The 27,604-nt window shown below is 37.2% G+C and overlaps 1 protein-coding gene and 2 pseudogenes across 4 annotated transcripts in view; 1 reads left to right on the top strand and 2 right to left on the bottom strand.

The window, feature by feature from the left end:
• LOC101722836 (mast/stem cell growth factor receptor Kit pseudogene) overlaps positions 1 to 9,495 on the bottom strand; it is a 33,117-nt pseudogene extending 23,622 nt beyond the window's left edge. The window contains exon 1 of the transcript XR_015445489.1: positions 9,393 to 9,495. The product of XR_015445489.1 is annotated as a mast/stem cell growth factor receptor Kit pseudogene (transcript). The remainder of the gene's footprint in view (positions 1 to 9,392) is intronic.
• The window catches only part of Septin7 (septin 7), a 96,035-nt gene that overhangs the window by 65,189 nt on the left and 3,242 nt on the right, over positions 1 to 27,604 (bottom strand). Inside the window, exon 1 of one of the 3 annotated variants that reach the window (XM_021254590.2) lies at positions 9,393 to 9,495. The exons of 1 other annotated variant lie outside the window; for it this stretch is intronic. Coding sequence is in view for 1 of the 2 variants with exons in the window: in XM_021254591.2 (XP_021110250.1) it covers positions 9,393 to 9,402 (10 nt within the window). In the remaining variant the exon portion in view is untranslated. Of the gene's footprint in view, positions 1 to 9,392; positions 9,496 to 27,604 lie in introns of those variants that run through there. One more of the 3 variants, XM_021254591.2, reaches the window with a different exon arrangement.
• Positions 17,386 to 17,637, top strand: LOC101722496 (small ribosomal subunit protein eS21 pseudogene; annotated as a pseudogene).

The raw sequence follows: 27,604 nt of genomic DNA on the forward strand, positions 1-27,604 counted from the left end.
AACCCAGATAAAATTACATAGAAATTATATTTTTTTAAATATTCATGTTTATTAAAAATAAAGTTTGAATATTTCACAGGAAAGTTATACCTTCTCAATCTGTAAAATAATTCTGAGGTTTTGTAGTTCTAAGGTGAAACAAGTATGATATACTGGCACAAAACTATGTTTCCAACAAAATCTACCTGCTCAGTATCAAAAAATGTAGGAAAAGGCCAGGGATTTAGCTCAGTGGTTCTGCCGCCGGCCTCATAAGCGCAAGGTCCCGAGTTCAATCACCCAGACCCAAAAATAAAAATGTAGGAACAGAAAACTTCCTGGGAGGAATAAAATTGATTCATAATATAAAACTATCTAATCTACAAATGCTCTTTAGAAAAGATGGACCAAGAATATGAAGAGTAATATGCTGACCTCTTTTGTTGCTGGGGTATCTGTGGTCATAGCAGAAGCAGTATTACCATCTCATACTTAAACGATATTTTAGATAAATGTGGAACAGCCAGCCACCCAGGAAAAGGAAGGACCCACTTTACTCTCAATAGTATCTGACCTCCACATCCTAGAATAGGGAAGATCTAGAAAATGCCCACTAAGGATCAAGAAAAATCACCTTTCCATGACAAGAGGAAAACTACACACTAAATAAATTTCCCATATAAAATTTTTATTTTCATCTGTTAATAAAAAACGTATGTTCCCTTCATAACCTTGTCTTAAAAGTCTTAGTACCATGCTCGCTTCAGCAGCACATATACTAAAAGTCTTAGTACCTTTCCATTCAGTTCTCTATTCTTTTAAATTTTAGTATTGACTACGTGGCCTTCTCATTTATGTCCCAAGACCAGCTAATTAAACTCAATAAATGCTGCATTTCTTTATTTCCATCCACATACCCAGTCAATCTTGAGTATATTCAGTATCAGGAGAACAATTTCTCCAGGTGTCAAAAACATGAGTATGCTACCGGGAATTTAGCTCAGTGGTTCTGCTGCCTGCCTTGCAAGCGCAAGGTCCCGAGTTCGATCCCCGGTATCAAAAACAAAACAAAACAAAAAAACAAGAGTATGCTTATCTTTCCTCTATGATACCATATATACTATAAAGTGTATCTTAGAGCCCAACTTTCCAACATTAGAGTACTTTCAATTACCCATTTCCAAAGACCATATTAGGATAGAACATTTATGAGGCAAAAATGCACTAGAAATTATAATTTGAGGACTTAAGAATATATGTTTTAAATCACACATTTAAAAGTTAAATCAAACTGCATATTACCAAGATCACATCTCTTATAAAAAGTCAATCTAGACACAGCTCCTGTTACAAAACGAAGACTCCCAATCTGCAAGACTGTTTTACAAGCATTTTTCTGAATTACACTGCTCCAGAATTAGGACTAATATTACATCAGAAATTAAGTAAACAAAACATAAATATATTCATTACTGAAAAATCTCTCTAAAAATTTACAGGTACAATTTAACTGAGGCATTATCATGAAAAAAAATTTCCTTCTCAGAGAGGCAGGTTCTTCCCTAAAGACTCAAAATAGATCTCATCATGTTTATTTCCTTCTAGAAAATACCATAATCGGTATTTTACTTGTTTACTTAGTTGCATGTCCCCCTAAATTAATATAAACTCCAGTAATCTTCCTCCACAAATAACACAAAACTACTGTACTTGTAACTGTAATAATATCTTTACAAGGGAAGATAAGTGAACTTAAACCAAAGAAGAAGAAGAAGAAAAAAAAAAAACTACATAGGCTTCTAAAAATCGGGCCTATATAAAGGAAAGCTCAACAGAATCACGGCAGACTTCTCAACATAAAGCCTCAAATCAAGGAGAGCCTGGAGTGAAGTATTTCAAGCCCTAAAAGAAAATAACTTCCAACCTAGACTGTTGTATCCTGCAAAATTATCTTTCAAAACTAATGGGGAAATTAGATACTTCCATGACAAAGAACACCTGAGAAATTTCATGAACACCCATACCAGCACTCCAAACAATTCTAAGCAGTATCTTAGAAAAAGACAACGAAGGTCACAACTCCATGAGGACCAACAGAGGGAAGCCACCACACAAGGTAAGAAACTAAAGGGAAAGGGGGAAAAGAAATAAGAAATAAAAGAGCCAACAACAGTAAACCATCATGACAAGGATGAGTCAATATCTATCAATTATAACTTTCAATGTTAATGGACTCAATTCACCAATCAAAAGAAATAGACTGACAGAATGGATTAAGAAGCAAAATCTAGCAATATGCTGTATACAAGAAACATACCTAACTCAAAAAGCAATTCATAGACTGAAAGTAAAAGGATGGAAAACAGTTCTCCAAGCCATAGGAACCCAGAAAAAAGTAGAGGTAGCAATCCTATTTGCAGACCAAGTAGATTTCAAACCAAAACTAATCAAGAGAGACAAAGATGGTCACTACATCCTTGTGAAGGGAACAATCCAAGAGGAGGAGATGACAATCCTAAATATATATGCACCAAATACGAATCCCCACAACTATACAAAACATATATTAATGGACCAAATAACCAAATAACCACTAATACACTGTAGTGGGGGACCTCAATATCCCACTATCACAAACTGACAGATCATCTAGACAAAAAATTAACAGCGAAATTCTAGAACTGAACCAAGCTATTGAGCAAATGGACTTAATAAATGTTTACAGAGTGTTCCACCCCACAAAATCAGAATACACATTCTTTTCGGCTGCACGTGGGTCATTCTCCAAAACAGACCACATGCTAGCTCATACGACATGTCTCAGTAAATGTAAAAGAATTGAAATTAGCCCCTATATATTATCAGCCCATAGTGCAATAAAATTGGAGATCAATAACATAAGAAACCGCAAAACTCCCACAAACACATGGAAATTGAATAACACCCTCCTGAACAACCAATGGGTCACAGAGGAAATTAAAGAAGAAATTAGACAGTTTCTACAAGTAAATGATAATGCCAGTACAACATACAGGAATCTACGGGACACAGTGAAAGGCAGTTCTACGTGGGAAATTCATAGCAGTGAATGCCCATATTAGGAAAACAGAGAGAACTCAGATAAATAACCTAATACACAACCTCAAGCTCCTAGAAAAAGAAAAGCACAACAAACCCAAAACTCGTACAAGAGAGGAAATTATAAAGATCAGAGCAGAAATCAATGCAATGGAGACTAAGAGAATGATACAAAAAATTAATGAATAAAAGAGTTGGTTTTTGAAAAGAATAAAATCAATAAACCTTTAGCCAACCTTATCAAAAAAAGGAAAGAAAAGGCTCTAATCCATGCAATTAAGAACAAAAAAGGGGAAGTCACAACAGAACCAGCAGAAATCCAGAGGATCATCAATACCTACTTTGAGAACCTGTACTCTAATAAAATGGAAAACATAGAAGAAATGGACAGATTCCTACACACATACGGATTACCAAAGTTAAATGAAGAAGATATAGAAATTCTAAACACCCCAATAACAATGAGTAAAATTGAAAATATAATAAAAAACTTACCAACAAAGAAAAGCCCAGGTCCTGATGGTTTCACTGCTGAATTCTACAAGACATTTAAAGAACTAACACCATTACTCTTTAAACTCATCAAGGAAACTGAAAGAGAAGCAAGGCTTCCAAATTTATTCCTGGAAGCAAGTGTTACTTTGATTCCAAAGCCAGGGAAAGACCCAACCCAAAAAGAGAACTACAGGCCAATCTCCCTAATGAACATAGATGCAAAAATCCTCAACAAGATACTGCCAAACAGAATACAGAGGGTCATCAAGAAGATCATACACCCTGACCATGTCGGATTTATCCCAGGGATGCAAGGATGGTTCAATATTCGTAAACCAATAAATGTAATACACTATATTTACAGAGTCAAGGACAAAAACCATATGATCATCTCAATAGATGCAGAGAAGGCATTTGACAAAATCAAACACCCATTCATGATAAAAACCCTATAGAAAATTGGCATGGAAGGTCTTTATCTCAACCTGATTAAGGCTATCTATGAAAACCCAACAGCCAACATCATACTAAATGGTGAAAAACTAAAAACTTTCACGCTAAAATCAGGAACAAGACAAGGATGCCAACTAGCACCACTCCTGTTCAAAATAGTTCTGGAAACATTAGCCATAGCAATTAGACAAGAGAAAGAAATAAAAGGAATAAAGACAGGAAAGGAAGAAGTTAAACTGTCATTATTCGCTGATGATATGATAACTTTACATAGAAGACCCAAAAAACTTGGCCAAAAGACTTCTAGACTTAATGGACCAGTTCAGCAGAGTAGCTGGATATAAGGTCAACACTCAAAAAATAATAGCCTTCTTATACACAAATAGCAGACTAACTGAGAGAGAAATTAGGGAAACAGTTCCTTTTACAATAGCATCCAAAAAAATGAAATATCTCGGAATCAGTCTAACAAAAGAAGCAAAAGACCTCTACACTGAAAACTACAGCACTCTGAAAAAGGAGATTGGGGAGGATATAAGAAAATGGAAAGACATCCCTTGTTCCTGGGTAGGAAGAACCAATGTAGTGAAAATGGCCATACTTCCAAAACTGCTATTCAGATTGAATGCAATGCCGATTAAAATTCCAACATATACTTCACAGAACTAGAGAAAATAATCCAAAAATTCATTTGGAACCAGAAGAGACCTAGAATAACAAAAGCAATTCTAGGCAACAGAGACATGGCTGGGGGTATCACAATCCCCAACTTGAAACTATACTACAAAGCTACTGTGATAAAAACAGCATGGTACTGGCAAAGAAACAGAGCTGAGGATCAGTGGAATATATTAGAAGATCCAGTAACAGCTTCAGACATACTTAGTCACCTCATCTTTGACAAAGCAGCCAACCAGCCTCATTGGAGGCCAGATAGCCTATTTAATAAATGGTGCTGGAAAAACTGGATTTCAACCTGCCAAAGATTAAAACTAGACCCATATCCATCACCATGCACTAAACTAAGATCGTAGTGGATTAAAGATCTAAATATTAAGACAGTAACATTAAACTTGCTGGAAGATAAGTTAGGTAGAACTCTTGAAGACATTCGCATAGGAAAAGACTTTATGAACAAAACCTCAGCAGCACAGGAACTAGCACAAAGAATCAACAACTGGGATCTCATCTTATTAAAAAGCTTTTGCACTGCAAGAGAAACCACCAACAGAGCTAACAGACAACATACAATGTGGGAAAAAAATTTTAGCAGCTGTACCTTAGATAAAGGACTATTATCTAGAATATACAAAGAACCAAAAAAAATTAGACCTCCCAAAGTCAAAGACCCAATTCAAAAATGGGCATCTGAAATGAACAGACATTTCTCAGACAAAGAAGTAAAAGCAGCAAATAAACGTATGAAAAAATGTTCAACATCATTGGTCATTCAAGAGATGCAGATGAAAACAACACTGAGATTCCACCTCACCTCAGAAAGAATGGTTTCTATCAAGAAATCAACCAATAACAAATGCTGGCGGGGGTGTGGGGAGAAAGGAACCCTTCTCCATTGTTGGCGGGAGTGCAGACTGGTATGACCACTGTGGAAATCAATACAGAGATACCTCAAAGAACTAGGGCTAAAGGTCCCATTTGACCCAGCTATTCCTCTGCTGGGGATCTTCCCAAAAGAATTAAAAGAATCACACCACAGCAAAAAATGTGTACCCATGTTTATAGCGGCAGTTTGTAATAGCTAAAGCTTGGAAACAGCACAAGTGCCCATCAACTGGAAACTGGATAAAGAAAATGTGTTTTTTTAATAAAATGGAGTACTACTCAGCCATAAAGAATGAGAAACTAGAGTCATTTATAGCTAAATGGATGCATATTGAGGCCATATTCTTTCATTTTTTTGGTACTGGGGATCGAACTCGGGTCCTTGCGCTTGCGAGGCAGGTGCCAGAACCACTGAGCTAAATCCCTGGCCCCTGAGGCCATATTCTTAAGTGAAATAAATAGGACACACATGTAAATACCGAATAGTTTCTCTAGTGAGAAAATGAAAGTGTAAATAAGGATTAAAAGGATTAATAATGAATAATTGATACTTTGAAAGAGGAAAAGGTCCAAAGGGGTAGGGGTGGTGGGAGAGGATGGGGAAAGGAAAGAAGGGAAAGGAAAAATTATGAGAAAAGAAAAAAAAAATGGAAATGAAGTCTATGTAAATAGGGAAGGGCACACAGGTAATGGGGAGAAAAATGCAAACCAAGATACATCATGTACAGGTATAAGCACCCAATGATAAATGTAAACATATTGTATACCTAAAATATACCAATAAAAGAATTTATGGAAAAAAAAAATCAGGCCTATAATACAGTTTTAGAATTATGTAACCATTTTTTAAAACAGTAAAACAGGGCCGGGGATTTAGCTCAATGGTTCTGCTGCCTGCCTTGTAAGCTCAAGGACCCGAGTTCGATCCCTGGTACCAAAAAAAAAAAAAAAACCAGTAAAACAACTATCAGATTCTGACACTGCAACTTACATTTTAAAAATCTATATGGATTTAAGACTTTAAAATTAAAAATTAAGCAAGACTTGGTGGCACAGGCCTGTAGTCCCAGCTACTTGGGAGGCAGAGGCAGTGGATCACTTGAACCCAAGACTTCGAGGCCACCCAGGCACCATGGAGAGAACTCATCTCAAAAATTTAAAGATATTAAAAAGATAAACCCTCAGTCTATGTACTTGAATACAGCATAACCTTTAATACTCTTGAATAAAGCTGGTCATTAAGAACATTAACTAAAAGACTGAAGACTGGCATGGTGGCACACACCTTTAATCCCAGCTACTCAGGAGGCTGAGGCAGGAGGATCACAAGTTAGAGGACAGCTTAGGTAACCTACTGACTTAGTGGTAAATTAAATAAAAAATAAAAAAGGCTGGGGATTTAGCCCAGATGTAGAGTGCTTGCCTGGCACTGACAAGGCTGAGTTCAATCTCCAGTACTTTTGGGGAAAAAAGCACAAAAAACAAAAAGACTGAGTAGACATTCCAAACACAAGCTAATACAAAACAAAACAGATACAAATTCTAGGGGAAAAAGTTAAGTATCTAACAATAACAATAAAAACAACAACAATAGAACACTTAAGAGTACCTATGTCACTGGAAAAATTAACAGTTTTAAAAGTAAATGGTATAGGGCTGGGGATTCAGCTCAGTGGTTTCGCGGCCTGCTGCGCAAGCGCAAGGACCCAAGTTCGATCCCTGATACCAAAAAAAAAAAAAAAAGTAAATAGTGTAACATTTACAAAAGAAGAGGCTGAATATGCTGCTCAGTGCTAGAGCAACTGCTGAGTATACACAAGGCCCTACGATTGGTTCTCCAGCTCTACCTCACATACAAAGCAATTTCAAAGATAAATAAGCACAAGAAATAAACAAATAACCAGCAACAATAAAGTGCAAAGGGAAATAAGTCATCACATTTCAGGCATGAAACTGGCACAGGAAGACTGTGCTATCTAATGTTGGCAGTATGCACAGAACGGGATGCTGTCAACACTTGGCAAGTGTGCAAATGGTACACAACCTGTTTGAGTGCAATTTCTACTGCCAATCAAAACTGTTAAAACAAGGAACTAAACTTTTAAAAATAGCCGTTCATATTTCCAAAGCTGAAACCCAAAGAAATAACTAAGATGTACACAAAGCTTCAATTATAACCACACTTATACAGTGTGAATACTAGCTAAAACAAGTGTAACTATCCTGACAACATGGTCACATATGATAGCTATCCACCTTTACAAGCCATTAAAAACTACATTTCGGGCCAGGGATTTAGCTCAGTGGTGCCACTGTCTGCCGCACAAGTGCAAGGTACTGAGTTCAATCCCCGGTACCAAAAAAACAAAAAAAATCACATTTCAACCAGCAGCTAGGTTATTAAAGTACATCTGACACTGCAAGATGATCATTTATCTAGAGATGTGAATTTCCTCTAAATATCAAATGACTACAGAATTTGGTTTTTGTCTACAAAAATTACAGAGAAATTTTAAATCAACTAGCTTGTCTTAACCAACAGACAGAATTCTAAGTTCAAGAAGTTATTCTTTAAACTAAAATTCTAATACCTCACTTCCCCAAAATTTAACTGTTACACTTCTCCTAATAGACCTACACTTGTCTGAAGTTTACTTTTTAAGATTACCAACACTACATATATAAAGTTAAGACATAGTTTTTCTTCATATATGATGTTACCATTCTACAGAAGAAAAGGTACACTCTCCTTTATTTCATCCAGCTAGTAGGCCCACCCTTGCTCTACAGTGGCAATCTGCAAGCCAGATGTACGAGCTAACCAGAGCCAGGAACCTTAACCAACTCTCCAGAATCAAACTTGTAAACTTTATGTTTTAACTATGTGAATGATCACAAAGCATACGGCTTCCACACAGCCACAGACTGAGCAACAGGTGAAATATTTTGGTCAATAGATAAAATATTCCTCCTTTCAACGAAGGAGTATTTCTTAGCCAATTCAGTAACAAAACTGAAATACTAGATGATGGAGCAAGACTGGCAAAAAGGAATGCTCACTACCTAAAACACTCAACACCAATTAAATTTCTGTAGTCAATGACAATCAATCCACCATTCTGCCTTCCACCTTCTTACAGAAACAGACACAAGAAAGTTGCAGCACACTCAGCAGTAAGGCTCTAGTCACACTACAGGAGGTAATAATAAAATACTACTGTCATCTCAGAGTAAGACTGTCTTACTCATGGCAAAGGTGCAGCATGTGTCATGATGATGCTACCAACCTACAGTCAAAATAACCCTGAATAGTATCTTCAAATAGACTACAGGGCAGGGTCAGGTGTTCAGAGGATAAAATACAAAAGGCAAATGAATGGCACTGACTTACAGAACAGAGAGAACCATACCTCACTCACACCAGGACTCATGCCCAATGACTGGTATTCTATTTATATTATAATGAGTCTTTGCCCCATCTTTCTTTTTACAATTCAGAGGACCTATTTGTTTAAGTTAAATGCTCATGTGATCTGACTTTACTATAGTAGATAAGCCAAGGAACAAACTTTTATCCTGGAGTAATAAGGGTAAGTAACCACCATTTCTCAACTTTTACTTTCTACCTTAAAAAATAAAAAAGAAACAAGTATATAAATCCCATTATGCCACTAAATTAACTTTTAAAATGAATCATATAAGGTCAAATATGACATACCTTCACTGCAGTCATTTGGGCTACTATTTTCTTAAATTTATTCACAGCTGAACAGCAGTTTAAGACTTAGATCAAAATTCCATTTTAGTGTGAAATTATAACTTACCTACTACCATAAGTGTGAATTCAAACCCTCTCTTCACTGACTTTCTATACACTTGATTTGGGAGATTGGCAAATCCCACGTAGCCTTCAAGGTTCTTCGGTTGCTGAAAAGGTAAAAAGCCACGTTATTTATGTATCAACAATATTATTCTCTCATATATTTCAAATTTTCTTCATTAACCTATTTAAGAAAATTACAAAAACTATTATTCAGAGCAAATCAAATTGTTATGTTGTTATTAGTAGGAGTATTAATTGCAGAATGGACAAAATGAACTGAGTAAGCATGAGTTGATTAACAATGTAATGGTTAATTATAAAAACGCAAAGAAACAAAAATTAAAACTGTTTCAGAGCAAAGATCTCAACTGACTGTTAGTACGAGATTCTGACCAACCAAAACAACAAAACAGTTTTTCCCAATGAAAAAATTTAAATCGTATGAAGACTGTATTAACCCTTTTTAAACTATCACCTTTGCTGATACTACCACAGGTTTGTATTTTTTGAAATCTTCTGATTCATGAGATGAAATCAAAACGTTGAATTTAAAGCAATTCTTTCATAAATTCTTGAAGCCTCTCAAGATCAATGTCAATCAGCACAGAATCTTTCAAGCTGTTATGCCAGGTCCAATCATGTCACCTCAAAGCTTCACATGATCCTGCTTGCTGCCTTCATCTTCGGGGAAATCAAATTTATCCAGGTTTTAAAGTAAATTGTAACTCTGCTACATGGCTTTTTGAAACAATTGTTTCACAAGTAACTCAAACAAATCTCATTCTAAATTGGTATGTTAAATATGTCTGATGTTTAACTTTACCATTGGTGAGAAACACTGTCCATAGTTCAGTCCACCTGAGAGCAGTCTTGCTGATTAACTTTACCCAAAGAGGTAGAGGTTGGTCATCATTAAAATACAATGACAAAATAACCCTAAGAGAGACGTACGTCTCTTCAAAGTTTCTGGCATTTAAATGCTCATTTAAAAAGAACTCTTGAATCAAAGCATCAATTCAACACATTTGAAATAAAACACACGTTGACATTTTTTTGTCCCGTATGTAGCCAAATACTTCATCCATTATCTTTACTCTTGTTTTCACTCCTTTATAAACATTTTGTAAAAACTAACTTTTAAGCCAAACGTTGGTGAGCCAAGTTAGCAAATTAAACTGAAAAACTAATTTTAAACATAATTAGGACTAATCAGAATATAGTATTATAAAGTCAAATATTTGAAAGCCCACTATGAATACAGCTAAAAATATGTATTAAATGTAGAGTTCCACTGGCTCATATTTATCTAACTGTAAGTTAAATTTAACTCAAACTGAAAAAAGTCACTATATAAATTATGTAGTATACTCACAGCTACTTTGTGAAGGACATAGATCCATCATTTCAGCATTCCAGATTCCAACAGAAAAAAATTCAGAGGAACAGTAAATGAGGAATTCCAAGAATTGTAGATACAGTCAGTCCAAACAGGAGTGGTAAATCCATTGGAACATAGCAAAAGATACAGAAATGAAAGTTACTTAAATGTAACTGAACAAATTAGAGATAAATTACAAATAAATTGATAGCAGGCTTTTTTCTATATCAAAGTAATACTATGGGATGGGGTGGGGATAAGGCCTAGCCTCTCCTGCTGAAATATTGAACAAGATACTTCCTATCTTTTTATAAAGGCCACTTATTATGCCCTGCACATAAAGTCTCACAGGAAATAGTGGGGAAGACATAATAGTATAGTTTCAGGAAGGCATACAGAGACCAATCTTTCAATTCTGAGAAGAAAAAAATGTACATTTTATACAATTTCATTTTCTCAGTCACTGTATTTGAGAGAGATTCCAAAAGAATCAGAAAAATGTAAACATTTTAGCTAAAATATTTTCATGCAATGCTGTATTTCCACTATTGATTACTCTTAAATTCAGAATTGGAAGAAATTCTCAAATTGGTAGAATGGGGATACTAGAAGGGGAAGAAAACTAAAGACCATAAGCAGCGACACATGGAAGGATGAGGAAATGTGGGCTGTGAAAACTAAAAGGAAATAAAGCACTGAGAAGAAAAAACAATCCTTGGATAATCTTTTAAGTTATGCTGATACAAATCTTTGAGTTGTATCACAATTTACTTCCATTTAAGGCAGTTAAGGAATTACTGTAAGTTTATAGTTAATTAAATTTAATAGATGGAATCAAGTTTTAAGTCAATTAATTACAAAATTATTTTCCCAAGACAAAACCCTCCACTGACTTCCCATTTCCCTCAAAAGCAAAACTCCATGTCCTAATAATGGCCTCTACTATAGTTCTCAGCCTTAGCTGCAGCTTAGAAATCTCCTGGGGAGAGTCTATCAAAACCCCAGCCCCCTGTTTGCACCCCAGTCCTACTGTACCTCTCTCTGGGAGTGGGACCAGCTGTAAGCAGAGTTCCTGCATGCAGCCACCAGCGGCCTGCCCTTCGAGACATGGGTCTGCAGCTTCTCTGGCCTCATCTCCTGACACGTCCTCCTCCTGCTCACTTTCCTTCTGGCCAAATTGGACCCCTACCCCCTTCCCCTACCACGGGACTTTGGCACTTAAAGGATTATTATCTCAGAGGCCTCCCTGTCCATCCTATTTACAATTAACCCACTCCTTACCCTGGTACTTGGGTGCTTTCTTACTGATTCTCCTCAGCATTTCTCATCATCTAACTTGCACTTTATTCATCTTGTTGCCTGGGATCTTTACCCCACCCCACTGTGTCCAACTAGAACATAAGCTCCATGGAGGGAGCAACTTAAGAAACAACATAAATTACGACATCAAGAAAACAGCAGCCACCTGGGAGAGTTGAAAACGGTTCAGAGAACCAGACATAAACGAGAGGAATGTCTTAGAGTCTGGCCCTGTGTCTTATTCACTGCTTTATCCCCAGAACAGTCTTTGTATGGGTGAGCTAAGGCAGCTGGGGGGGGGGGGGGGGGGATTCCAGGCAAAGGGGTGGACTCTACATTGGAAATACACTTGGTACTTCCACAAAAAAAAGGAAGGTATGTGAATTAAAACAAAGGAAAGTAATGGACAAGGAGATGAGTAATAAGAAACAGGTCAGGGAGGCAGGAAGGGACCAGATCATGGAGGATTCAGACACAGTAGGAAGTCTGGATGTTATTTTAGGTGAAATGGGAAGCCACTGGAGGGTTTTCACAGGCAAGTGACCTGATTAGTATTTTAAAGATAGCTCTCTCTGTTAAGTGAAGGAGTGGAAATAAGAAAATAGTAAAGAGCCTCCTGCCATAGTCCAGGAAAGAAAGGATATATTGAATTAAGATGGTAAGGAAGTAATGAAAGACTGAGGATTCAAAACATGCTTTGAAGGCAGAGTTGACAGGATGTTGCTAATGGAGTGGCTATGACTAGTGAAGGAAAAAGAAACCAAGGGCAGCTATTAGAGTTTTGGCTTGAACAGTTCAACAGCTAAGGATATCCCTTAGGACAATAGGGAGCAATGAAGAAGGAAAAGATTCAGTGGTGAGACCCAAATCAAAAACAGCTTGAGCTGGGCATGATGGTGCAGACTTGTAATCCCAGCACTCAGGAGGCTGAGGCAGGAGAATCACTGTGAGTTGGAGGCCAACCTGGGCTACATAGTGACTTCAAGGCCAGCCTGAACTAATAATAATGAGACCCTGTCTCAAAAAAAAACCAACCAAACAAACAAACAAATGAAAACCCAGCTTTGAATGTGTTGTTTGGGGTATCATATATATTCAAGAAGTCAGGTCCAGTGGGCAATTCCTCCTGAAACTCTGTGGTTGGTTGTTGCGGAAAATAAAGGCCAGTGACTGCTGAGCACACAGATACTACTGGGAGGGGAGTGGATTCCTAATGAGAGATTGCAGATGCAAAGAGGGTCCAGACAGAGCCCTGGGGCACTAAAAATGCCAACAGGTTAAGCTGAGAAACAGCAGCCAATGGGGTGAGAGGAAAACCAAGGATGGAATAGTCATTCAACTGCATTAAATACGACAGAGAAATAAAATGAAAAAATAGAGATGTGACCACTAAATGCAGAAATAAAGCTGCTAGTAACTTAACAAGAGCATCTCAGTAACAGTGAGGAAGAAGAGTAACTAGGTTGACTTAAAGTAGATAATTCCTTACATATAGTTATCACAACATTTTTAATTATCTAAAAATTATTTAAAACATTTGACTTGCCAGTTCCCCCATATGACTGACTGCCAGCGGGAGAGAACTGTGTTGGTCATGTGTATAATCCTAGAATCTCAGCAATGTGCCGATACACAGCTGATACCCAAAAAAGTGAACAACCAAGCTTTCAGGAATACTTCTAAAGAAATTTTGTCAAAAAATGAAAGACAAATTGGTTTGGCTACTTCTGCAAAATAAATTATCCCAGCATTAGCAGTGTCCAATCCAATACAAAAAAGCTACCTGGTACCAAAATATTATTTAGAGAATATATTAATAAACATTCTTAAGACAAACTTTTCGTATCTCTTAAGAATCTTTTCTTGCCCTGAATTCTAAAATAACCACAGTCTGTAACTCTGAAGACATCACCACCCACTGACTCAAACCTACACAAATAAAATGTTCACAGGGTCAGTGTGAAATGTAATCTCTGGATAAGGAAACATTAGTTATAGATATGGGTGGTATAATTATGACATTTATATTAATATAAATGCATGTATATTTACCCAGGCTTCTACCATAATACCTTTAAATCTTTAAAGTATATCTTGAGGGCCGGGGATTTAGCTCAGAGGTTCCAGCGCCTGCCTCGAAAGTACAAGGTCCCGAGTTCAATCCCCGGTACCAAAAACAAAAACAAAAACAAAAACATAAAAATAAAAATAAAGTATATCTTGATTTCAAATATCAATTATGTAAGAACATTATCATCTTTTATTTCTATGTTAAAATTCATACTTAAGAAAAGTCAAGCTATAACTCCATCGCTTGATGGAAATTATATACACTATCAAATTACGTCAATGTTAAACTTATTTGACAATAGTTCTAGAAATAAAAAATATTCAAGGAACAAAATGTTTTTTAAAAGTTCTAATAGATAACTAAAACTTATTCTTTACATTCTCTCCATCTGTTCCTATCCCAAATAAAGTTACTAAAACTTTAGTATTTGAAATACCTTTATTTTAAAAATATGAATATTAATACTTGCGATAAACATTCTAACAACTTATTTTGAAATCTGCTAAATATACTTTTTGGAAACAATAAAAAATTAAGCAAGAGGAGTTGTAGTAACAGAATGGAAGTCTGATGAGGGCCAGGAATTTAGCTCAGTGGCACTGCACCTGCCTCTCAAACGCAAGGTCCTCAATTCCATCCCTGGTACAAAAAAAAATCAGAATTTGAGAAAAGTTAAACATGATCCTGGAAGGCTTTACCTCAATCCTTCAATTCTTTCCACTGTCACAAAATGAGATGGTCAGTAAAAAACTAAAATGGTTACGAATAATAATGTACATTCCAAATTACTTCAATATGCCAAGAATCTTATTTTACCTCTTACTAACTGCAGCTTAAAAATCAGGCTACACGGGCCGGGGATTTAGCTCAGTGGCGCCATGCCTGCCTCTCAAGTGCAAGGTCCTGAGTTTGATCCCCACCACGAGGCAGGGGGGAAGACTACATATGGGCTGGGATGTAGCTTAGCAGCATAGTGCCTGCCTGGCAAGTGCCAAGGTCATTAATTCGATCCTCGGTACTAAAAACAAACAAAAAAACAAACAAAAAACAGGCTACAAAGAGCCAATGATTAGAGCAATAACTAAATTTCAAAGATAAACTTGGGTTTTTGCAAGCGCAAGGACCTGAGTTCAATACCCGGTACCAAAAAAAAAACTTTAAAAGATAAACTTGGCTTTTGCTTATTCCCTAAAGTTCAATCTGCTTCTCTTCGAATTTTAAAATACATCTAATATGTACTGTTTCATACACTGATGAAAACAATTTTTTTCTCCTAAAGTTTCAACAATTCTAAATATGAAAATCAAACTGGACATAGAGATACATGCCTATAATTCCAGCTACTCAGGAGGCTGGGCCAGGAGAATCACTTGAGCCTATAAGTTTGAGACCAAACATAGTGAGATCTCCATATCAAAAAAATTAAATAAATAAATATGAAAAATAACTACAGACTACCAAAGGAAAAGATACTGATGCAGAAATTTACTTCTCCATATTCCTAATAAAAGCTTTACATCGTGCATGTAGATACAATAGTCTTGGCACTTGCTTAGTTAAATTCCTACCATCTTTTACATAGATCAAGGGAAAGCTGAAGAACTTCATCCACCATTTAAATGTTTTGAATACAACTAGCCTAAAAATACCTCTTTTTTTGGTACTGGGACTCGAACTCAAGACCTTGTGCTTGCAAGGCAGGTGTGCTGCCACTGAGCTAAATCCCTGGCTCCTACTTCTATTTTAGATTTAATATAACAAGAACTCTAAAATGTTATTAATATTACAACAGCATGACCTAAATATCAATTTTTATGTCTCCCGCCACCACCACCACCACCACCCCTCAGCTATTTCAGAGCATGATATCTTATTTGGCTTTGCCTCCTGCTACAGTTTTTACTTAGAAGGGCAATTCCATATTACTGGAACCAAATTTATTTTCTTAATCTTATTCTAGATTCTTAATCTGTTGAAAATTTTAACATTTATCTCTATAAATATGTGTAAGAATTAAATAACAAATTTTAAGTAATTTTCTTTGCTCTGAAGTTAGGATTCAGATTTTTCTAGAACTACTAGCCTGTCATTCACTCGCTCTACAGCTATTTAGACATTAAAACATCAGGTAGTTGTGTGTATGCTAGTGATCAGGAATATAAAACCTAATATGAACAAGGTTCCTGTTTATGAAACTAAGAACCTAATGTGAAGGTCAGGTAAATCAGAGGGCAACTACAAAAACACAGAGATAACTGCTGATGTAAGAAAGCACAGGAGAATGCTACAAGAACAAAAACAGAAGTCAGGCGCCATGGAGCACACCTGTAATCCCAGCAATCGGGAGGCTGAGGCAGGATGATCACCATGAGTTTGAGGCCTGCCTGGGCTCCATAGTGAGTTCAAGACCAGCCTGAACTCCATAGCAAGACCCTGTCTCAAAAGACCAAAGAGAACAAAAAAAAGGAAGGGTGTTTCATCCTGTTCTGGGGCCAGATTCATCACATCCTGAAGGACTAGCTGGTTTTCATGTGATGGGAGAGGAGGGAGGGTACTGGAGAACAGGGTCTAGGTGAGTTGTGAATGGCAAAGGTAGAGAGCATGTAGTTGTGGCAACTACAAACACTTCAATAGCATATATGTTTAAAGTCTAGTGATGATGAACCTTTTAGAGACTGGGTGCCCAAACTGCAACCCAAAACCCACTTATTTATTGCAAAGTGTCAACATTGCTATTAAACCTGAATATCCGATGCTCGGCTGATGGGGTGATGCTGGGGCAACTCGGCTTGCGTGCCGACAGAGTAGGCTCTGTGTGCCACAGGCTCACCATCACTGGGCTAGGAGGTACAACTCGGGAGTTAAGCAAAAGTTATCTTTTGCTGACTTCGTCTTGAAAGCGTATAGGAAACATTAAGGATGTGAAGCAGAAGAATACAGTCATATTAACTCACATTAGTTTGTTGATGGTTTTTTTTGTGTTTTTTTGGTACCAGGGATCAAACTCGGGTCCTTCCACTTGCGAGACAGGAGGTGGAACCACTGATCTAAATCCTTGGCCCCTCACATTAGTATTTTAGAAAATGACCACTGACAACAATATTGGCTAGGGTCAGGGATGTAGTTCAGTGGTACAGCAACTACCTATCAAGCTCAAGGTCCTGAGTTCGATCCCCGGTACCAAAAAAATATATATTGGGTTTCTCTGCTCAGGTTCCTGGTGGAAGCAGCAGGCAGGGCTTCAATATGCAGAGCAATACCCATGAGTTCATGGACCTGTACATGCCATGGAAATGCTCCTCCAGCAGCCGTATTATTGGCTCCAAGGACCACGCATCCATCCCAATAACCATGCCCAAGGTTGACAAAGTCACAGGCAGGTTTAACGGCCAGTTGAAAACCAATGCTATCTTCAGGGCCATTCACAGGATGGGTGAACCAGATGACTCCATTCTACGACTGGCCAAGGCTGATGGCATCATCTCAAAGGACTTCTGAGTGGAGAGAGTTATGAATGTGGAATAAAACTGCCCATGAAGAAACCCAAGCCCAGATGTCTACATCGGTAAACTCTACCAAATGTTTAAAGATTGCCCAATCCTTCCAAAAATAAGAAACGGAAGAAGGAACACTTCCCAGCTTATTTTACGAGACCAGTTTACTCTAGCACCAAAACCAAATAAACACATCAAATGAAAACAGTAAACTAATGTCCTTTATCCAGAGGCAAAAGCCATCAGCAAAGTACTAGACATAGATTCCAGCAATATGACAGAGATTACACACCATGATCAGTGGGATTTAGCCCAGAATTAATATGCTGGATTTACACATGAAAGTCAGCCAACGCAAACACTAAGTTAACCAAGTAAACACAACAACCATATGATCTTACCAATAAAGAAAATGCATTTGACAAAAATCTAACATTCTCTCAAAGAACAGAAGGGAACTTCCTGAATCTCATAAAGGACCTAAGAAAACCCCACAATTAATATTATACTTAATAGTGAAAGACTTAATGCTTTCCCTCCATAAAATCTAGAATAAGGCAAAGATGTCCATTTCTGGCTCTTCTAAATGATACTGAAGAGGCATTTGGCAAGATAAAGAAAAGACATCCACGACATCCAGACTTTCAAGTAATATACAGAGTAAAACTATCTCTTGAACAGATGGTGTGATCTTATAAATAGGAAACCCTAACAGATTCACTAAAAAAAAAATCCTGTGAAAAATAATAAAGTTGTATGATATAAAATCACTAGTTCTATACACTAGCAATAAAAGAAACAATGAAAGAAAAGAATCCTAAACAAAATTCAGAAAGCAATTCCACTTTCAATCACATCAAGAAGAACGAAATACTTAGGGATAGATTCAACAAAAAGAAGTATGTCTTGTACACTAAAAACTATAAAACATTGTTCAAAGATATTTAAGATATAGGCATGATGGCACATACTTATAATTCTAGATACTCTGGAGGCTAAGGTAGGAAGACCTCAAGTTCGAGCACAGCCCGGGCAACTTGGTAAGACCCTGTCTTCAAATTTAAAAAAAAAAAAAAAAAAAAAATTAAAAGGAAGCAGGCTGGGGATGTAGCTCAGTGGTAGAATACTTCCCTACCATGTGTGAGCCCTTCAGTTCAATCCACAGTACCACCTCAAAAAAAAAAAAAATTGAAGGACTAAATAAAGGATACCCCATGTTCATGAACTGGAAGATTTAAAATTGTTAAGATGGCAATATTCTCTGTATTGATCTACAAATTTAACACTATGCTTATAAAAATCTCAGCTGGCTTCACTGCAGAAATTGATAATCTAAGCCTACAATTAATTACTGGGAAATTCAAAAAACCCAGAGCAGATAAAAAAAATTTTGAAACAGAATGAAGTTGGAGGATTCATACTTCCTAATTTCAAAACTTCCAGGAAAGAATCTAGGGGCTGGGGATTTAGGTCAGTGGTTTCGCTGCCTGCTATGGCAAGCGGAAGGACCTGAGTTCGATCCCTGGTACTGAAAAAAAAAAGATATTAAAATGTTCTTGGTTAAACTCACAAAACTCGTAACAAATTTACAGTCATTAAAATAGTATAAGATACAAGGGAACACAACGGAACATTCAGAAGTAAACCCTTATGTTTATGGTCAATTGTTTTCCCACAAGATTACTAAGACAACACAATAAAAGAGACTAGTCTTTCCAACAAAAAGTGCTGGGACTCTGGACATCCACATTAAAGAATGAAGGGTGGAGCATAGTGGCACACCTCTGTAATCCTAGCACTCCAGAGGCTGAGGCAGGATTATCCCAGCAAGTGTGAGGCCAGCTTGTACTACATAATGAGTTCAAACCCAGCCTTTACTACACTGCAGAAACTCTCAAAAGAATGAAGGAAGCTGGGCGTGGTAGTGCATGCCTGTAAATTCGCTTGCTTTGCTAGTTCTATTCCACAGGGGACCCTAGAAACTGCTGGCCTCAAAGGTGTATAAAACATGTTAGTCTCCCCCCTGGTGGGGGCTCGAGCCGAGCCAGTCAGTAATCAACTCCTGTGTGGACTTAATATTAGTCTCTGGTTGGTTCTTTCTCGCTGGGTGTAACACTAAATATTATTCAATCAGAGTAAAAGGAAAGGGCCAAATCAAGGAGGCCCTAAGAAGATTGCCTGTAAGTTTTTAAAGAATATATAAAAGAATCACAAGGCACTATAAGTATAGTGAGAAATGCAAATTTCAGTATGTGCTAAAACTAAGACCTGTGCTCTGATGGGTAAATTAACCTTCCTGAGCTTTAGACTGGGACAATATCCTTATGAAGTTATTATGAAATAATAGGTAATAATAATATATGAAATAAAGAGTACAACAATTCACAAAAAGTACATACACATAAATGACAGTTGTTAATAGTGGCTGTGCAAAAGATGACAGACAGCTATTGTTAAGGCCTCTAGACTTTTATCTTGCAAATAAGTGATTCCCAATCATGGCTGAAATTTGAAATATCTGGAAAACCTATGGTAAAAACACATATATGGTTCCTAGCCTAGAAATAGAAAATTAAAATCTTGCTGAACCCAGGCATGGTGGCACATTCCTGTAATCCCAGCACTCAGGAGGCTGAGGCAGGAGGATTGCCTTCAGTTGGAGGCCATGATGGGCTACACAGGGAGTTCGAGGCCAGCCTGAATTACAGAGTGAGGCCCTAGCTCAAAAAACAAAACAAACAAACAAACAAACAAAAAATCCAAGAAATAGTATTTTTACTAAATAAAGAAACTGCACACAATAAAAACCAGTATGCAAACACAGCAAAGACAGCCCTTTGTTCATCTTGGCTAGATTCTAATTTGTTAAATGGAATCCACTAGTGACCAGCTATACTTAGAACTCCCACCCTTCAATTAAAAAGCATTATAATCTCCCAGCCTTACTCAAAAACTTTCAGAACAGACCCAATTAAGAGACGCTCTTATCATGAAATTCCTTATTTGACATTTCCCTTAATCTTGGTCAGTACTACAGCGGATAGTGCTTTTACCTCACCTTTGTGGGATTATTTCTGCATTTCCTCCAGGTTCATCAATTCCTTAACTCTCACAAAGACAAGGGCTGCAACTTTTCGGTAAATCTAAAATTATTTCAGCCAGGTGGGTGTGGTAGTGCTCATCTGGAATCTCAGCACTCTGGAGGCTGAGGGAAGGACTGACTGCTGAGAGTTCAAGGTCAGCCTGAGCTACACAGTAAGTTCAAGACACACCAAGCCCCTGACTCCAAAAAAAAAAGAACTATAATTCCAAAAAAGAAGGGACTACAACTACATAATTATCTTTCTCACTACATAACACCATGCTCCAACACAAAAGTGTTTTCTGTAGGTCTACTTGCCAGCTAAATCACTCCAGTTATCTTTTTTTTGACTTACAGATGAATAAGTCATGTCCCTAAAGTAATCTCTCACTGTTCTACATTAGACTAACTTTTACATTCTCATACAAACCTCAAGACACACTACAGTGCTTTACAGCATCACTAATTGCATCCATTTGTGCCAAGTTCTTACTTCTCCAAACATTGAATGTTAACTACAGAACTCAATTTGCCCTTCCCCAAAATAAGAAAGCTACCACACTGGATTGGGGACATAGCTCAGCAGTACCATGCCTGTCTGGCAAATGCAAGGTCCTGAGTTCGATTCCCGGTACCAAAAAAAAGAGAAAGCTACCACACTAAAAGTTGTCCTCTGAGCGTCCAAACCTTTGCAAATTATATAATGACCTCCATGTTTTTGGTAGTTGTTTTTATTTGCACATCATTTTATACAGCCATAGAACAGTAACTATTCCTACTGAAACTAACATCCCATTCACCAGCAAATTATAGAGTATAGCCAGGGACCAGACATGCAAATTTACCTCAATCCTAACAGATCACAGCCTTCAACAAAGATATAACCCAGTTGGGGATTTAACTCAGTGGTGCTGAGCCTGCCTTGCAAGTGCAAGTGCAAGGTCGTGAGTTTGATCCCCAGTACCGGAAGAAAAAAAAAAAAGATATAACCAGGAATTGAAAAACTGAGCAACTAAAACACTGACTTGCAACAGCAAACTGGCTATCTACCAACTTTAAGGACAGAAGAAGGAAGATATATCCACAGGGCAGAAAAATGTGAAAAGCTATATACAGATCCTTAAAAAAATAATAATACTGTTTAAAATAACCTCATCCTATAAGTCATGGCACAAAATCAAATATTTCTGTGATATTTAAAAGTTCAGTATATTCTACTGAAAGCATAAAAGCATAACAAACATTTCTCCCCAGTAATATAAGAAATGAAAATTAAAACAATCTTAAAATATTAAATTAACAAACATCCCAGGGAAATAAGTAGGGAAGGGAAAAGAGGTTTGTTAAAGACATACTTTACAATGCTACTTCCAATTCTGAAATACTTAAACTATGACATGCCTAGAAATTATGAAATGGCTAAATAAGTTATAGAACTACAATACCATAAACATAATTCAAAATAACCTGCATATAGATTAATACAGAAAAAGCCACATGAAATATTAAGTGACCTCCTTGTTTTTCTATTTAAAAAATTAACAGTTTGCAGAATATGTTTAAATGTATTCCCTCATATTATAATACACGTGAGAAATTCTCAACTCTGGCTGTCAAAATTACTTCAAATTGTTTTTCTTGGTACCAGGGATCAAACTCAGGACCTTGTGCTTGCGAGGCAGGTGGTGGAACCACTGCGCTAAATTCCCTGCCCTCAAATTCTTAAAATGCAAATTTCTGGCCCCCACCTCCCACCTAGGGCATTAATAAGCTCTCAAGTGTGTTAAGCACTGGAAATGTTTCCAACATCCAACCAGAATTTAGAATCCTTAACCACTAATTACAACCATGAAAACATGTATACAGTTAAGAAAGAATACAAATTAAACTGCAATGGCTAAAATAATCTAATGGGATCCCCCCTCCCTGGTCAATTTAAATTCCTCATAAAAATAAGAATATTTATTAAATTTCTAAAATTATTATTTAAGCTGGTTTAAAATGATGTTTGAAAGTGTTATGGGAGAATTTTTCTTTGTATAAATGACTTTACATCCCAGAACACTCTACATGTAGCAAATGAGTCGGTACCCTGGTTATTTTTTTAAATAATATAAACAGAAAGCACTAAATATAACAAAAGGAGTTTGCCTCCTTACACAAATAACCTCATTCAAAATATTATAGTGTTTTCTAAAACTGACAATACATACCAAATTCCTCCTCAAAAAGAACTGATTATAATTATGAAGAAAATTTGTATATATAAGGATACAAAATATTAGCCATGCAAAGAAACATAACCCTAACCCTTAGTTTGGAACGACGGTAGCTGTGAAATGTACCAGCTAAAATTCTAAAAATTTTAGCCCTACTCAAGAAACTGGTGATCTTAGTCTGACTTTGAAGGACAAGAAGTTTCACACAAATCATGTTTTTCTACTACACTGCAATTATCGTTATTTTTTTTTTTAATCCTATCTCTCCTAGTACTAGGACTTCGGAAGACACATCCACTTAAGATGACCCCTAGGCCTCTCACTTATTGACTGACTGATTGACTGACTGACTGACTGACTGCAGTACTGGGAACTGAAGCCAAGGCCTTTCATACTGAGGTACGTCCCCTGCCCTTTTTATTTTGAGATAAGGTCAAATAGGTGCCTATTCATCCACCTATTCACTCATGCAAAAAGCTGATATAGTCTGGATTCATTACTCACCACCCACATCTTCCCTAGTATCTCATACCATCCTTTGCAACTGTCCTCGTTCTAGTTCGTCCATCTTTTAGTCCAGGAACTGCTCTAAAACCTCATTCAACTCAATGGTCCCATCTTGAAGTTTTAGCCAATCCTCCAGCAACAATTACCATGCTAAGCCTCATGATTAAAACTCATCTTTTTAAAAAAGATTTTTTTAAAAAAAATTTGTTACACCTCAGCCCAGCACAAGAGGGCTCAGCTTCCCTAGCTCTAGCCTTGCAACCTGACATTAACATGGTTTGTCAGTCTACAGTAATCTTCGTCATCTTCCTCTACCTAACCACAACCACAAACCTTTAAGGATTTCCCCTTCTTCAGTCTGGAAAAGTTATCCTGACTCTGTATCCTGGGCCCACTGTATACCCTACATACCTTTAAATCATCTCAAAGGATTTACTGACTGTATGCTAGGTGTGCAGATACAAAAGTGAACATAACGCAGTTATTAACTTAGAGTGGAGGCAGAAAAATCGACAGTCTATTGCAATACAATCTGGTAGCTGTTTTTTAGCTAACATGTGAATGCTTGTTACATACCAGTCATTGTGCTAAGGATTTTTCTCATTTGATTCTCCAGTAACGTTATGATTCCCATTTAGGGAAAAAAGAAAGAAAAAAGCTCTTCTTTGCCCAAGGTTTGGTAAACCTTCAGAGTCGGAGTTTTAAGTCCAGGTCTGGCTCCATACTCATATGTGTCACAGAATTCATGGAATTAAAGACCTCACAGAAGATGTGCAAGGGAGCTGTCTCCTCCTTTTACCTCTCACCAAATGAGGACATAGTATTCATCCTTCCAGAGAGAGCAGCACTTAAGACACTGGAAGGAGACTTGGCCATGACCAGATACCAAACCTGCAAATGCCCTGATCTTGAACTTTTCAGCTTGCAGAACTATGAAACATAAATTTCTGCTCTTTATAAATTACCAGTTTGGAACTGGGTGTGGTGGCACACTCTCACTCCTCTCACTCAGGAGGCTGAGACAAGAGGACTGCCAAGAGCTCGAGGCCAGCCTGAACTATACAGCAAAGACCTTGTCTCAACAAAACAAACAGGGCTGGGGATTTAGATTTAGCTCAGTCAGTGGTTCCCTGCCTGCCTCGCCAGCTCAAGGTCCCGAGTTTGATCCCTGGTACGAAGAAACAAACAAACAAACAGGGCCAGGGATTTAGGTCAGTGGTGCCACTGCCTGCACACAAGATCCTGAGTTTGATCCCTGGTAGCAAAAAACAAACAAACAAACAAAAAGGCAGGTGCATAAATTATCCAGTCTGATGTATTTTGTTGTAACAGCTCAGTCTGAGACATAACAAATTCATGCAGCTGTATAAAATAAGAATGTTCTTTATGTACTAATAAGAAATAATCCAAGATACACTAACTGGAAAAAATGAGATGAAGGAGAATGTGTGCCTTACACTACCAAGGACCAGAGTAGGAAGGATATACACTTTTCACTTATACACACGCACGCGCACACACACATACACACACACACACACAGAAGCATGTGCACATGCACTCTGGAAGAACATACAAGAACTGTTAACACAGGTTGCCTGAGGACTAAAAACTTGGGTGACTTGAAGACAGCAGTACGAAGGTGATTTCACTAATCTCTTTTTAGAAAACTTTCAATTTTGAATCATGTGATTATCTATTAAAAACTAAACTCCTAGTCTTGCCATAATGAATATTTTTTATGTATTGCAAACATGTACTAACAAAAAATTTTTAAATCTAAATTCCTACTAAATAAAAAAACACATCCATGAGGGCATGGATCACAGTTGTCTTTATCTCAGTATCTGATACCTTTTGAAGCCAAACTCCAAATATTTGTTGAATCAATGAACAAGGTTTACAAAAATCTCAAATTGACACGGCAGGAATATTTCAAATATATTTTACAAAAAACAGTAAAAGTGAGGAAAAAGTTTCAGTGTTGCTGAAAAATAACTTCAGTCAAATATTCAGAGATCCATCCCAACTCTACTGTTTATCAAATTCTGGAACAATACTAGAATCTATGTTCTTTTAAAAGTACCAAGGTGATCACTTTAACTGCTGAACTTTTCTGCACATCTGAAAGCTTACATAATAGGAGAGAAAAAAATTCAAGACCTTACCCAGAAAAACTGCTCCAAATGAGTAAATGTACACACTCAATATATTTATTCAATAAATGTATGCATTTCAATAAAATTGTTTTAAAAAAGAAGCTACTGTAATATAGCTATCAGTGGTTACTTCCAACACCAGAGGGATAACTGAGAAGGTTGAATGCAGTAAAGACTACAAAATATATGTACGTGTATGTGTGTGTGTGTGTATATATATATATATATATATTATATGTCAAAGTTCATTGACTACTTAAAATCTTTATTGTATGAAAGTTATACCTCAATATACTTAAAATTTTTATTGTATGAAAGCTATACCTCAATAAAGTTACTTATTGGGGAGCATTTGGAAATGCAGACTCCTAGGTCCTCTCCCAGACAGTGTGAACTGGTGAGTCTGCAGGGGGAACCAGTCAATATTAATTTTTAACAGAGACCATAGCTGACCTTTCAGGCACCCAGGTCATCAGGTATACTGTGGAAGACATTTGAGCTAACGTTATGCTGTATGTTTGCAAAACGTACATGAATTAATGATCAACTCTAATATATTAAATGTCAGGAGTTCCAGAAGGAAACTCTATGGACTGAGGTAGGTAAGGAAGACTCCCGGTTTCCTACATTCTCCAGTAGCTCCCATCACCTAAAGCAGTGATTCTCTTCAGAGACAATTCTGCCCACTCCCCAACATGACATCTGACAATGCTTACACATGTTTTTTCATTGTCACAACGTAGAGCATGTATTACTAGCATCATAGTGGCCAGAGGCCAGGGATGCTGGTAAAACATCCTACAATGCACAGGACAGCAACACACCAACAACAGAGAATTAGAAAACCCCAAATGTCAACACCGCCAGATGGAAAAATTGACCTGGAGCCTCACCTCAAACGAAGCCACCAAAAGTACTGTTATGGCCCCAGAGTAAACAAGCCAACAGAATTAACAAGTGAAATCTCCAGGACAGTACATGTTCACTTCTGGACTGACAGAAAACAAGGAAGAACAGTATCATCATTGTATTCTGCATGAAGCAAACCAAGTGAAACACAAATGTCTTGTGATGTCCCAAGATTCTAAAATCATCAGAATACTGTAAATAGGTGCAGCCTTATGCTATACTCTCAATCACAGGGTATATTTACTCATTCTTCTCAGCCTTCAAAGTATTCTGGAAGTTAGGAAACACTGGCTAAAATAAAGTTACATGACCTTTAGCATGAGCGATAAAACCTCATCTTTAGTGCCCCCAACTGAGATAAGGATATTGGTTACTGCAGAATAGTCTAAACCAGGGCTATTTAAACTGTGGTCTATAGACCAGTGAACCAGTGTTTGAATCCTTTATCAGTTTATGTCAGAGAAGTATAAAATTTGTAAGCACATCAATGGGTTTTTGTTTTGTTGGCAGCACTGATGATTCAATCCATGGCCTTGCACATGCTAGGCAAGAACTCTCCCACTGAGCTACATCCCCTACCTTCCCAGCCTCGGAAATGGAATTTTTTTTTTTTTGGTGCCAGGGATCAAACTTGAGTCCTTGCGCTTGCGCAGCAGGTGGGGAAACCACTGAGCTAAATCCCCGGCCCCAGGAAATGGAAATTTTTATAGCACTTTAATTTTTGCTTATTGTACTTACTAATAAAAATTGGAGCTTTTGTCTTTCTTATTCCATCTTCAGCTTTAAAGAAAAATGTGCAGTCTTTTGTTATATTTCCAATGAAGTTGGAAATGGGACTGGGAAAAGAAGAAAAGAAGGGGAAAGGAAAGGCCCTTCATCCCTGTGAGAAGCACTAACCTATCTGACCGATACTTCTAGCAGGTAGCAAGGTCAAGCTCTGAACCCATGTCTAACAAGGTCTATATTCTTAATCATTATACCACATATTATCATTAAGATTTCAAACTCAACTCCCAATGTGTGAAATCTACCTTTGGCAAGCTGGACTGTTCAAAACATGAATCAAAAGGTCTTTTTGTGTGTCTGGCCTAAGTC

The sequence above is a fragment of the Heterocephalus glaber genome, unplaced genomic scaffold (assembly GCF_053883595.1).
Source record: "Heterocephalus glaber isolate CG9 unplaced genomic scaffold, H.glaber_assembly_v1.0 deba00001610, whole genome shotgun sequence".
Taxonomy (NCBI): domain Eukaryota; kingdom Metazoa; phylum Chordata; class Mammalia; order Rodentia; family Bathyergidae; genus Heterocephalus; species Heterocephalus glaber.